The 15,115-nt window shown below is 37.3% G+C and overlaps 1 protein-coding gene across 1 annotated transcript in view; it reads right to left on the bottom strand.

Annotated features, from left to right (window-relative positions):
• Positions 1-14,369, bottom strand: part of LOC134529085 (uncharacterized) — a 71,654-nt gene extending 57,285 nt beyond the window's left edge. The window contains exons 1-5 of the mRNA XM_063362797.1: positions 14,049-14,369; positions 7,302-7,558; positions 4,436-4,628; positions 3,933-4,153; positions 1,376-1,456 (exon numbers count right to left, since the gene is read on the bottom strand). Coding sequence (XP_063218867.1) covers positions 1,376-1,456; positions 3,933-4,153; positions 4,436-4,628; positions 7,302-7,558; positions 14,049-14,070 — 774 coding nt within the window. The 5' untranslated portion in view covers positions 14,071-14,369. The remainder of the gene's footprint in view (positions 1-1,375; positions 1,457-3,932; positions 4,154-4,435; positions 4,629-7,301; positions 7,559-14,048) is intronic.
• Positions 14,370-15,115: the final 746 nt, after the last annotated feature.

Genomic DNA, 15,115 nt, shown 5'->3' with positions numbered 1-15,115 from the left:
ACTTCTACCTCCCCTACCCCTTCCTCCCCTCTTTCCCTTCTGACCCTCCACTCTCCCAGCTTACGTTCACGCTGGTGGCGCCCCCTGTTTGGTGTGTTAGATAGGAGCTTCGGTCGAGCCCTCAGCTGGCCTGTTTTGTCCGGGGTCATCAGCTGTGTGGTGGTGCGTCGAGGACCGTGGGTGAATATGGCCTTGTCTCAAGTTTTCGTCGGTGTCACACGTTTTATCATGTTTGAATTGTATTGAAGTGCTTGTTGTGGCCAAGTACTGTATAGTACGTAACTGTGTTTGGTTAGTAGCCACTTTTTAAAGTTTGTCTATTTACATTCCAGTTATGAGTCGCCTTAGCTTTGGTGAGGTTAGACAGATTTCCGTGCCTCTAGATAGTTTTTATGACAGTGTGTGGGCGACGTCATAGCGGGGTTTAACCATACAGTTCTTTTATAGGCGTGCCACCACGCCCCGGACAGGCAGCACTTAAGTTTTTGTTATTTTTTTTAAAGGCACTTTTTCTAGTTGTTTTTAATGTACTTTTAATGTAACGTTTGTATTGTATGCATTGGTTGATAAGGCACTTTGGGCACGTTTTCTTTGATTCTAGTTGACTGACTCTACTGCCCCTTTATTTGTGCTAGTTTCAAAACGTATTTACTATTGATGATTGCTAGAGACCCGTGAATTTCGGGAATTCAATGACCTCCAGGATAGACTCCAATATCCTCTACACACTCGGGCAAATGCCAACTGTTCATTGGCTGTTGACTTGTGAGTCGTCTCGACTGGGTGGCCTGTGATTCGACATTTATAGGAGTGAGGGTCTCTAATTGGCCCTCAGTCCTCCAGATTAACAGAGAACCAATGACAAAAGCAGCACTAAAGTATAATTATTTGAATTTTAGCATAACACGAAATGAATCCGCGAAATTCACGGGTCTCTAATGATTGCTAATTATCATGCTTAATTAATTTGTAATTATTTGTTGAATTTGCGAGCGCCTTGTTGCTTCCTATAAACTTATTATACACTTTATATTATTGTTATTTGTTTGAATAGTTTATTAATAAACATACATTTGTTTTGAAATTCCTTCTGTCTATTACAGTCATTGTTGTAACACTAATTATTAGCCAGATTCTCTCTGTATGGCTCTACCATAAGAGCCCCCTTACTTTTATTGTGTATTGTCTCGGCGCTGAAAGTGAGGTTGACTGAGGTGTTTCCTGCCTCATGACACTTCAAAATAACCACCATTTTGTGAGTAATTAGATGTGCAACTACATTAAGCCATTTAACTAACACAATACTAACAAAATTTTAAAATATTTCACCACCACTCCATGCACAAATAAACAATAGAAAACATTAATACTATACCTGTAAAACTGGTATGAGTTTAACTTGTTCTTCCAATTCTTTCATTCTTTTTAAACTCAAAGCCATCTGCTCCCTTATATTCTAAAGAAAACAAAAAATAACAACTTTTTACTTACACAATATTTTCAATGCAGTGTCAATGCAGAGAAGTTTAGAACCAATAAGTATTTATTTTCTTATCAAAACTTTTGTCTGGCAAAAGTCAAAGTTTTACATTGCTCAGTTTAGCACACACAGGAAGACACATAAGACGAAGGTACCCACAAATTAAAATTGGCAAAGAATACCTTGGATACAGACTCAATTCCAAGTTGGATCCACAACATGCTATCATGACATGAAACATACTTGAGCATGCACTCCTATCAAGGATTCATGTTTTGTTTAACATGAATGGGAATCATGTCACAATCTTATTTATAGACTCATTATGAATTATAATAAACTTAACATGAAATCCAACAATTTAGAACTCTTGTATTTTAGGTATATCTTACTGTAAAACAATTATTTATCGTTTTCATGCTGTTGTTATTGTACTGTTGTAAGTTACTTTAAATATTTGTATATTTTGCAATCTACATCACTTCATAATAACTTAATTGTCTAATTTCTCAATTAAATTTTGTCTGTTTGTCTGTTATTTGTATAATCCATGGGTTTATATATTTTTTTTACATGTTAATTCTTCTCATCTGTGTTGTCTGTATTTGCTGTATTGGTGATATTTGTATTTGTTGTTATCACTGCTGATGTGGTTGTGCACTAGCCATGTGCGGCTGTCCAGCCTGTTATGGTGCCAGCCGGGGTGAGAGTCCATACATTTGCAGTCATAACCCTGTAATGGTCTATATGTCATCCCCACCATAAAAGACTAATGTCTATCGGGGGCATGTTACAATAAATAAATAAGTAAAAATGTTCTTTTGCACACTTAGGGAGAGTTACCCTAACCAAGAACAACTTTTGGCACTAAGCAAAACTAACATAACCAGATAAGACTAAACCTGAGTTAATGAATGCATCAAGGTAGAGAGATGAGACTGGAGCTATGACAGAATGCATGGGTAGTGGAAACAGGAGTACCCCAATAAAACCCAGTGGCACACGCAACATCAGCCCTTGACCACCTTGGCTTGCCTCTGACTTTACCAGAGATGAATTTATGTTTGCATTCCAATACACCTGAGTTTATTCAAACTTGTCTATCTACAAAGTGACCTTAATGTTAATGAACTGCAGTCTGAGAAACAAGAATGTGTGTAGCATTTACACTACCTAATAAATAATGCCGGAAGGTAAAGATAAGTAGCTACAAAGCACGTACAAACAGCATTTTAGGTTTCCTGGTAAGTAAAATAAAAAGAAAATTATGTATTTGGTAATATATTTTTCTGCTCTTGAATACTAGTAATTATGGTTAGCAAAAAATGTTACAGTTAAGTAAAGATTAAAATTGTATTTAGACGAATGATACACACTTCTAAAGTATAGTCACCTTACAAAAGATTTTGACCATCCTGTCAAAGCTATTCATACATTCCAAAGACTAGGGATATGCAAACATTAAAAATTTTGAAGCGAAAATGAACCAAAAGTTTGCTCCAGATTAGTTATCAAGACTTACATTCAACCTTCAAGTTGGTAAACACTATTGAAACAATGAACTGTCATTAAAGTTAAGCAAAACCTGTAAAAGAGTTTTTTATTTTATTTTAAACAACGTTTAGGAATTTTATGAAATATCTTATAGTTGTTGGTAACCTTGAAATATATAATTTATTTATCTGAATAATGAAATTAACTGAGAATATTGAGGAGCGTAAAATATATGAACAACTGCCTTGAATTAAGTGATCAACTGTGATAGGTGGCAGATAATTCATTTTCAGTGAAGTTCTATTCTTTCAAAGTTGCAAGATACTATATTATGGAAAGCAACTTTAAAATAATGATATCTGATGCCTCATGTTATTTCAAATACTCATTTTTAAAAATGCTTGTAGAATATGAGGTTCACATATTACACAACTATACAATAAGCTAAGTTTTTCTTTGCAATAATTTACCTTTACAAATTAATGTAACAAGTTAATGAATATAAGTCCTCAAGCCCATGATAATGTTAATTTTGACATGTAACTAAACATGTGCAGAAAGAAGAAACAAGACAAGGCTTGAGAAAATGCTTAGTAAGTACTTGCTACAATGCATGTTGAAATCAAAGAAAAAAATGGTTTTCAATTATATTTTATTATATTTTGCATCATTAGGAACAGAAATAACTGGTTGCAGGAGCAGAACTTACAACACCATTAAAAGTATGAATGGATCAGGATGACCACATAACAGCCTGAATTACATCTGTGTTTATAGAGTTCCCTTGTGAATTATGAGCTACTTTATTAAAAACTTTGACAGAATCCATGCATCTTATCTAACAAATTTTTTTTTTTAGGAAAGGTATATAGTCTTATTAAAATACAAATATAGAGCACTGCTAAAACTGCATTGTTTACTGATTGCATTATGTATAGTAATGATCACGTATATGTACCTGCAAAGCAACTGCGCTCAGACCAGATGCAGCACTTGTTAAGCTAGAAGCATCATAATCATTTACCGGTGATGTAACCTGCAGAGCTCTGAATATTATACCATCTGGAACTTCCCGGTTCGTATACGCTGGTGAACACGACGTGCCAACACTGGACAGCGACATCACTGATTCGGAATGTTTGATAACTGTGGCACAAACATCCATCTCTGGAGAGGTTCCTAAAAGACATTTACAAAACTCTCATAAATAGCAAGTTTTTACAGTGAGTGTGAGAGTGTGTGTGTGTGGATCACACACAAATAAATACATAGAAACAAACAAACCAAAACACTACACAACAAACCCAAAAACATGATGCTCATGTCCACATGTTTATTACTTTATGCTGGGAAAGTGTCTTGTGGAGGTTAAATTGTTATGACACTTCCCACTAACTAACACCCCTCCCATACACTACTATACTGAGGCTTGGACATAGATGTACTCTCATGTCAAAATACCTGCACTAAATGAGTACTTTTCTTCTATCTCTCCATTTGCTGGCATGAACAATGCCTTGTCAGCAGAAGCAGCATTCTGGGCACGTTCCAAAGTCTCTTGAAAGTCTTGAACTGCTCCATGGAGGGCATCTTGTACTATTTTAGCAGTTTGACTGCAACTGGAAGAACTTACCATACTATCTTCTTGAGGAATCTGGAAACAAATCAATGCAAACACTGTGGGCAAAAATCGGTATAGTTTATCAGAAATGGAGTCAAGGAAAAACAGGCTCCCCAATTATGCAGAACACATGTTCGTGACATTTTAGGATAGACTTATGTATGTGTGCAGCAGTAACATGTTGCCAAAGTAAATTCCCCAGAGAATTCTAATACCACTGCGCTGCGATTGAGCGTCCTCTCAGCGAATGTGCGCAGACTAAATAAGGTACATATAACTGGCGAGAGTTCCATCTTTATGAGCGGAAAATCTATTGGCAGTTGACATAACGTGATCATCCTGGAACTACAAGTTCCGTCATTGTAACGCATATGGAATTAATTACATTTCATGAAGTTAACTAGTCTAACAATATAAAGAAAAAGTATTTGCCTGCATTTTTTAATGTTAAGCAAATTTTAACATGTTCAAAAAATTATATCCCGACTTGGATGTGAAATTCTAATACTACTTGAAGTATTTCCAAGAAAACTACAATTTTCAGTTTAGACGTCTTAAAATAATTGACGTGTGTTCTACATGAGAGCAAATCAACCAGAAACTAAAATGACCTGCCATAAATGGCAATGAGAAAAAAACCAATAGTTCATAAATGCAGCACAAACACATTAAAAAAACTGAGTTCTATAACAAGAACTGTGCCAAAAATATGAAAATATAATGGAGATTGTGGTAAATTTTATGCATAATTTGTCTTCACCCCATATTCCTATTCAGAAAATTGTCACTACCCGCTGTACTACCAGTGAGTAGTAACGTCCCTACACTCTATTAGGAACAGCTTGTCTCTTGTGGGACATTAAAACTTGTCAAAACAAGGTAAACTAAAATCGCACAATTCTCTATACCTGATCCCACAACAAAAATGTGTGAGCTGAAAACAATACATTTTCTGAACCAACAATACAAATTTAATGAAAGCATTTTTAAGGACTCGTAGTAGTAGACAGTAAAAACCTAAAGTGAAAATCAAACAAATTTAATCATTCTAAAATCATTTAAACAGAGTTTTACATTTAAAAAAAATACAATGCTCTGGACTGTTTATATTGATAAACTGTGGCAACTTAAAAATAAAAAGTATATCTAAAATAACACCAACTATTATCGTGTGTACAATCTTACTAAAATACCTAGGCAAGATAAAATTTACCTTTTAAATTACAAGCAAACATTACAGCATTCGAAGGCTTATAAAAATTTACAAAGTTCATGTAAAAAATATAACAGACCTGTATTATTAAAATATTATTAAAAAGTTTATGAATCATTTGGGTGTGTGCGTAGATCGCTAAAAAAAATTACATTTTCTCCATAAGTGTCTACCAAGCTTGCAAATGCTTCACAACGTTGTCTTTTAACAGAGGAAAAATCATGTAAAATGCAAAAGGGCAATGTTGCAACTTCTTCAGTTAACATGGGCTCACATGGTCATAAACTGGATCACCAACACCTTAAATTCAACTGCGACTTTAAATTAAAATTACGTTACAGGTTCCCGGATGTCTCCGTTGTAACAGGGGCGGAGCCAGACTGTGTGCAGCTCTCGTAAATACCTGTTGACTTGTGAGCCATCCGGTTCCGGGTCTGGATTTGCCGGTGCGTGAGAAAGCGGCCTTAGTGGTCATTCCTTTTTGCCATGCGACCATGCCTTTCGCAAGGCAAAAAGGCTAATATGAAAGAAGGCTAGGATCAACACTCCTAATGAAACTAATGATCTCATTGCCAATGCCAGTAAAACTTTCAGTAATGTTAAAGCGAAGAATAAGACATTTTCAACTATAAAAGTTGGTGGCCGGTATACTATAATAAAACAGTACTGTCTCAAAGGTATGTAACGAAAATTCGTTAGGATCAAAAACTGTCATTTCATGTTTCCGAAGATAAGATGTTTGAGTATAGGGCATAAAAACCAGAGCTTTTGCAAGCATACAAATGGACTGATGGGGCAATAAAGGAAGAATTTTCATTGGCAAAACCTGCGGGGGCATGCCATCAACTACCAACATGTAAAGCTTAAAATGGTATATTACCCACGAATCATAACAAACGGCCGACATTAAGAAAGTAATTCAGTATGGTCCCAACAAAAAAAAAAAAAAAGAATTCTATAGTTATATTTTGATGGCCTACTTCTGAAAAAGGTTATGTACAAGTAGAGTTTTAGTTTTTGCAATAAATTGGTATGTTTCTCATAATTTTAATTTATTCAACAATAAACTCCTCCATTATGGCCTTATCCTCATACCTGCACATTAAGAATGTATTTGTGTATATGTAAACTATGTTTAAAAAATATCTTCTTAATAAAGAAATTAGTATGGAAAAAGTGAACATAATATGGTGAAATGGAAAAGGCCAAACCTCCATTACAATTATGCCATTCTTACGTTTGACTAAAAATATTTTTAGAAGTAGAGCTAGTGAGTAATTTCACGAAAAGGTTCACAAATTAAAAGGCAAATAAAAAGGATTCAGAAGAAAAATGTGTTTCAGAATTATGGTTTTGTGCTCTTCTGAATAATTTTATTTGAAGATGTGGCATTTTCCAAACAGATGGATTCAATTTCAGAAAACCTCAACATTATAAAACTCATCTTAAAAGCAATTAATTTCCTGAAACATTAAAAAAATTATTTTCCTTACCTTTGGAAGATGCTGTTCAAGGTTCCACACTACTGGACTTGTTAGTCCAAGAAGAACCTCCATTGACTGACGCTGCAACCTCTTTTCACGACGTCGCTGTTTGCTTGCAGAAACAGTGTTGTTTTGTGAGAACAGTTCACAAAACTGAACAAAGTCAAGATCTATGTGGTATCCATAAGGGCAGCATGTGCATCTATGCTTGATAGTATCAGTGTTGCTGATATTCATTGTAGATGGATTACTAGAATAAAGTGGACCTAAAAAAAATTATTTAGTTAGTTAAAAGAACTGTGCAAATACCATATTACAAGAACAAAGAAATGGAAAGCACTAGCTTACGCACACAGCTTTGCTCACGTAAATATAATGATATTGTAATAAAAGAATGTGATAAATTGCAAACATCCTAAGAAAAGAAATATAGGCCTACGCAGTAAAATATCAGGTCTATGGAATTTTGAAAGCGGTATTTTTTATATAAATTATTTGTACCAGATTCTGTTTTCTATTATATTTGTATTCAGAGATATGTTTAACCTTCATGAAATAACACTTGCCTTTCCACTTCTTTATGTAACAAATTTTGAAAGAAAAAAAAGTAAAAACTATGTTTTTTTTAATGTAGATTAATCCCTGCCCTCCTAACTTCTATGTGCTGACGTCGAACCAGGTGCCTACCTAGCTCCCTACAGGCCGTTATGACGAGGCAGTTATGCGTGTGTGGTGCAGTGTAGCTAAGGCTTGAGGGGGGGGGGGGGGGTAGGGGCCAGTTAGGCGCAGTGGTACCGACAAGTGCGACAGTACTTCCCGGCGACGAGGCCGATGTGTTTTTTTTTTTCAGTAGACGATTTATGTATCGCAGAAGAGACCGAATTTGTATATATTTTTAAACTTTTATTTGAAGGGTCTTGTTCTGATTGTGCACTAGGCGACTTAGGTTCCGCCCCGCCTGCGACACGTCACGAGCTCCGTGGGAGACGGTGAGGGGTAGCGCCGTGCGCGGACAGGAGGCAGTCGCAAGCGAGTCACGGGCACGGCCGGTCACGAGAGTGGAGGGGTCACGGTTTCCCAGTGCTGGTAAGCAGTCACTCAGCGTCGCTGGTCAGGACGAGGGTAGGCTTTTTACTAGATGCGCTGAACCACGTAGCAACACCAGTGGAGTCTAGGCCGACGAGACTTTCCGTGAGGCCGCAGGACGCAACTGAGAGACTTGATGAGTAATTCTGTGTTAGTCAGTTTAGCCACGACAACAGCTTGGACTGCAATCAGCCTCGCTTGTGTAACGCGGCAACCTATCGTGTGCGAGGTACCAACTTTCCGTACTCTCAGCCACTAGTCAGATTTAACTGCACCATCCTGGAGTTGTATCATAGAGACACTGCCTCTGAGTGTGCGAGTGTATATAGTGTGTTGAAATCTAGGCTGTCATAAATAATTTTGTGTGTATATATATATATATGTTGTGAGAACCGCGAGTAGCCCTCGTGGCGCGGGCACCCCAACAGACAGAGTCACGAGTTAGACGCGAGAGACATGTCTCGCCACCCACAGCGTCTTGGAGTATATTCTGAACGTCGTGTGGCCAGTAGACCTCGTGTCAGGGCACGGCCAAGGGACTTTTCAGGCTACAGGACAGGGCACAGTCGGGTCACTGGACCATAAGGACGATAGTCATTATTAGTGTCAGAGCCAGTATCGCATTGACTTGCAGTGCGGCACAGATCGGCGTGGCACAGCTCACGGAGCCGGGCTTCCCCCTTAGACGTGCACAGGCGGGGACGGGGTCAGCCCCATGTACCAGGGTCGGTGTGTCAATAAACCAGCAGTCGCCCATTGAACTTGGACGTTGTGATTACGAGCACCAGGTTAGCTTCCCCCGGAGGCCACGAGGCCTGAACACCCCTCTACCTCGAGCAGCCGGGCAGCTGCACCCTTCCCGGGGAATAGCTTGGACGACGACAATGCATACTCAGTGGTGTGCTACAGAACATCATGGCACATTGTTGCATTTGACAGCTTTGTGACGCTTAAATTGTAGTGCTGTTTTCTGTACGTCGGTTGGGCTTCGTGGCCGCATCACTCCTTTGTACGGGAAGGTCGTCACTTTGTCCAGCAAGTCGCCGCTCGATCGCCATACCATCCAGATGCATAGTTTGACGTGAAGTTAATTTATGACAAGATAATTTCCCACCTGCTGGTCACGAGTTCTTTGTTGTGCTTTTGGTTTAAGGAACTAGAAATTTCTGCCCCAGGCATTTGCATTGGCCCAGCACAACAGTCATCACCCCCAAAGACAGGCTGTACCAAGGCAAACATTTTTGACTAAGGAGTTTATACGTCAGTCTGTTTAAATATTGATCACTGAAGTTAATACTATCCCTGTTAAGTAACGGCCTAAACTGTACCAGTATGTAATCTTGCGGCCGTGAAGAATAAATTCAAATTAACTTTAAGACCTCTTATTTAATTAGCAATATAACCTAAAATTCAGAGTAATGAACAAACTTGAAAATTTTAATAATTTTCTTCCTCTGCAGTGCCATATCTTTTTGCAAGCGTTTTCTTGTACTGTTACTGTTGGACCACTGCCAGTAGGAATGTCCGACATGTCACAATGAAGATGATGCCAACTCCATCATTTTCATAAAGCATTGTAATACTAAGGTATAATATAAGATGGTCAAAAAAATATTTCTGCGTTGGGGTAACTTGCAGGTAAGTACTTCTATCTAACTAAACTATGTGAATTATTCTGTCACACGGCCAAAGCTAGTTTCAAAAACACAAACAGAGCATCGCCTTTCTCTACATCCACCAAGAAGCACATATGAAGTTTTGGAGTTATGCAGTTGTATTTGCTCTAAAGGTGTTGTAATGTTGTAAAAAGTTTATTTATATATAGATATATAATTTTTTTGGTAATCACCATGATATTTTTAAAAGGGTTTGAAATATCATCAAAATATAATACAGGACTAAATTAATTACTTGGTTAATAACTAACACAGGTATGAATTTCAAGTCAATAGCATCAGCAATTTTTTTGAAATAATCATTTTATACAGGGGTCATTCCATGACAAATATACAAATTAACTAAATATACTTATATATATATATATTTTTTTGCTGCATGATTTTTTACTCCCCCAAAACTTAGTTAGTGTTTCCTAAGAAAAACCCCAAAGTTTTACATTTTTATTATTAATATTTTCTGAAATATAGGCTAGCTAATTTTCTTTCAAAAGTATGGTGAAAAACCATTATTTTGGGGTATTTTTTGATAGGCCATAACTTTTGTATGTTAAGAGCTATACACCTCGTACACATATCATCGGAAAGCTCATTGAATGTACCTGTTTTTGGCTTATTGACATAGGATATTGTTTGCACTCTTCACTACTTTGTAAATTTATGAAATTAACCAAAAAATCTTTGATTTTCAGTAATTTAAAATATTAAAAAATTAATGTAGGAATTTGAGGAACAACTTGAATATTTTTCCTGTGATTCATCCCTATGGTCACTTTGTGTGCCAGCAAAATATCCTGATACTCACAGTCCTATACTGTAAAAAAAATTCCTGAAAATCGAAAATTTTGGAAAAAATGGGATTTTCAGGGCAAAAAAACCTAATGTGGGACCAAATTAAAAAATCTAAACTAATATAATTTATAAAGCTCCTGAGATACTATTTTAAGGAAAAAATGGTTTGTTTTGATACTTTGTGAGTACCAAAAAAGTTACAGAGCTTAGAATATGATGAAATATGAAAGACTACTGAAACGTTTATTTTTCAGAACAAATAAGTAGGACGTGAAATTAATAACTGAGTACTAGTTTAAAATAAAGGGGAAAGTTATTTATACAACCTGGAATGTATTACTTTAAAGTTTGCCTGGCACCTAGGACACTCCAAGCAGTATCTGTCTTATGTATAAGTTATGCTTGCCTTGCATGCTGAGGCATGCATATCTGCTGAAGTGCAGAAAGTCTGAGTCACAACATTAGATAGTGAATACCTAGAAGTATTGCCAGTAGACAGCCTTAGTAGCAAGCTAGCAGTTGTGCTGAGAGTGGAAATAACATTTTTTTCTCAGTGCTTTTTGTTCAATACAATTTTTTTTTATTAATGCAGTATATATGACCTGCAATTAGACAGTGATATTGACATTTTTTCTCAGTGATGCTTCTATGTTATTAACTGTTATTAATTTATGGAGTGATGTCATGTTAGAAGAATGGAGTGTTCTATTGGGATATTCGTTAGAGAGGTATGTCATAATCTAGCCTATAGTAGATCATCCAAACTCAAAACATTAAGTGATGTTAGTGATGAGAAAAAAAAACTTCTGGTTTTGAGATCAGGTTGTGAAAACATAAAAAACATTTGTACATATCATGAAAAAAAAAATCTGGGCAAATATTTTCATATTCATGGAAAACGTTGTTGTGATCCCTACCAACTTCACAAGAAAACTGTTAAACAATCTCTTCGAGAAATAACCCTCACAACTGCTACAAACTGCACTCAGGTTAGTTTGATTCCTGGTAAAGCTTTGTGCTCCAAGTGCTTACAAAAAGTACAAACTTCTTCACATATTTCAGGTGATGACACTGAACAACCACATGATTTGTTTGAACCAGAATGTGTTTTGGAAGTCCATTAATACAGCATGTTCAGCACTTGGTGTATCTCCAGTTAAAGTACAGAAACTCTCAATGTATGCTAGACCACCTGTTTTAAAAAAGAAGGTGTCTTAAGATTGCTGCAATTGTATCTGATGAGCTACAAAAATCTTTCAATTTAGAAACATCATTACAAGATGAAGAGGACACGAACTGCAATTATTTACAAAATTTAGGTGATGAATATGAATCACTTATCGAGGAACTTAAAAAAAATTCAGAACTGCAGAAACTACAAAAGAGAAAGTAGGAATTCTCAGCTTATTGCCTAAAAGTTGGAGTATGAAAAAAATTCAGACTGAATTTAATGCTAATCAGTACTTAGTTCGATTGACCCATAACCTGAAAAAAGAGGATGGAGTTTTGCCTGATATTTTGAGTAAACAAGTGGGGGAAAATGTTGGACGAGTTAACCATCCTGAAAGCACAAACATTTTATGAAAATGACGAGTATAGTCGTTTGATGCCCGGGAAGAAAGACTGTGTATCTGTAAGAAAACATGGTGTAAAAACTAACATTCAAAAAAGACTTGTGCTAAGTAATCTCAAAGAATTGTACTCTGCATTTAAAGATAATAGCTCCAACATTAAAATAGGATTCTCTAAATTTGCAGAGTTACGACCAAAATATTGTGTGCTTACAGGTTCTGCTGGTACTCATTCTGTGTGTGTATGTAAAATGCACCAAAATGTTAAACTTATGCTTGCAGCTATAAAAACTAAACTTGATTACAAAGAACTTCTGAGTAAGATGGTTTGTGATTTGAATAATGAAAAGTGTATTTACCTCACAGTGTGAAATGTGTCCTGGCAATGAAAAAGTTAGGGAAGTCGTCATGGAAGATATTGGAGCATTTGAAATCTGTGAAGAAGTCAAATATAAACAATGGTTATCGATCGATAGATGTCAACTTCTAGAACTTGTAACTACACCTGAAGAATTTTGTGATAATTTATTGGAAGGTCTTAGTGACTTAAAAATACATCATTACATATCAAAACAACAATCTCAGTTGGAATATGCCGCGGCGGTGTGGACCCCTATGTGGAAAAAGAAATTGAGGAGTTGGAGAGGGTGCAGCGCAAGGCAGCGAGATGGGTGACAGATATGTGGAGGAGAAGGGAAGGCGAAGGTAGGATGGGGGAAACATACAGACTATCGGTGATGATGAAGGAGCTGGGGTGGGACACGCTGCATAAAAGGAGGAAAGTAGAAAGGCTAGTGAGAATGCATAAAGTGATTGGGCGGGGGGGGGGGGGGGCTGGGGAAAGCTGGGAGCTAGGTTGCACAGAGGGCTGTATCGAGGAAGGAGGGATCATGAATGGAAGATTCAGAGGGAATGGAGACGGACAGAGAGAGGAAGACAGGTATTCCTTGTGAGGACGGGGCGAGAGTGGAACGAGCTTGAGGGGAGGACACTGGATGTGGGAGGGGGGAAGGACTTACGAAGGAGGCTCCATAGGGGGGAGGAGTGAGGGTAGTTGGGAGGTGGAAACTCCTTGCCACCGGGCGGATGCCAAATTGCAGGTGTAATATTATTATTATTGTTATTATTATTATCATTATTATAAATCAGGTTTATAGTTTACATTACAATACCTGTTCATTGATGCGGTTGTCACCATTTTTTGTTTTCCCATTTGGGGCCATGTGTTCATGTTTTGGAGAACTTAAGTAAAATATTGAGAATGGTCGATTAGGTTAGGTTAGCTACATTAAAAACAATATTAAATATAATACCTCATGTGTAACCTAACCTAACCTAACCACTCGATCAAATGCTAAACTATTAGTAAACTTACTTGAAGAATAAGAACACCGTCTTGGATATGATTGTAAAACATGATACGAATTAGGCTAAATAAATAAAATTTAGGATTTTTAATAATGTTTGTCAGAAAAGTGACTATCCTTCAGAATTATAAAACTCTTAAAATGATATATTTACTAACCTTACACGGATACTTCAAACTTAAACATTAAGTCGACAGGTGTGCATACATGATCCAAACATAACAAGATAAAAAAAATGCAATGTTAAAATGATCGCCCACTTACCTCTAAGTAATGCGCAGGACATATTAAGTACTGCCAAAATACGTAGTTCGTAATTTATAAAAAAAATTAAATTTAGGGCTTGTTATTTTCATTTTATTACACTACAATATGTACATAAATCACATCCCCAAATAAATCTATAGCCTACATGGACGGACTATAAACACTCATTATCTACTACTGAATTGTAGCAAAAAACACCCTTTAAATACTAAATATTTTCATTTATATCTAATAGAAATGATGCCATTGAGCAATCATTTTACGTTGTTTACTATTCGCAAGTAAACCTGCGCAGCTGCGCCAATTATATTAAATAGCCATAAGCATTGCCATTACCAAAGATATTATAATAAGAAATTAAATAAAAAATCTCTAAGTTTAATTGATTTGTGTCACTTTCGGGTAAGTTTGACGCCATCTGGGCTGTCTCGTGATAAAGAAAAGTAAATTATGTGTCCGGTTAGATCTCAAGGAGTGTTCCTGGCCACTTGGTGGAAGACAGCAAGTGAATGGAAACAGAATAGAATGCCAAATGTTGCAGGTTTATTACATCACGGTCACTCGGTCACTCGTACCTTTGAATATATATACTGTATAGAAGTCGCCAGCCCAGGTTAAAATTTCTAATACGGTTTTGAGGTAGTTGGTTAATTCACCGCCGCAATCGCCACCATCGCTAGGGCATCGAATTGTGGTGGTCCCTAGCGGACAAGTGTCGAACTCTTCAAACACCCCTTCCCCCTCCCGTTGAATAACCTTGAGCTGCAGTGAATGATAGGTGGGGGGTGCGGGGAATGACAGCGGGCGACAGTTCTGCGCTCTAACATGTAAGGGCGCTTGCACACGCACCGGTATTTTCCCGGTGCTAGCTCCGGCAACGGATCTGGCGCCCGGAGCTGTCCTTGCACACGCTCCAGTTTATTCCGGAGCCCTCTCCGGCAGCGGCTCGGGTGCCGGCAGTGATGTCCTTGCACACGCACCAGCAAGCCGGTAGTTTGGTTTCAGCATCCGCGGTAGAAACATGTGCCCCGTTTGGAACAGGAGGTTGTACATATTGTACTTGC

Source organism: Bacillus rossius, chromosome 2 (assembly GCF_032445375.1).
Source record: "Bacillus rossius redtenbacheri isolate Brsri chromosome 2, Brsri_v3, whole genome shotgun sequence".
Taxonomy (NCBI): domain Eukaryota; kingdom Metazoa; phylum Arthropoda; class Insecta; order Phasmatodea; family Bacillidae; genus Bacillus; species Bacillus rossius.
Note: the sequence above shows the minus strand (reverse complement) of the source record. Positions and strands in the feature narration are given on the sequence as shown.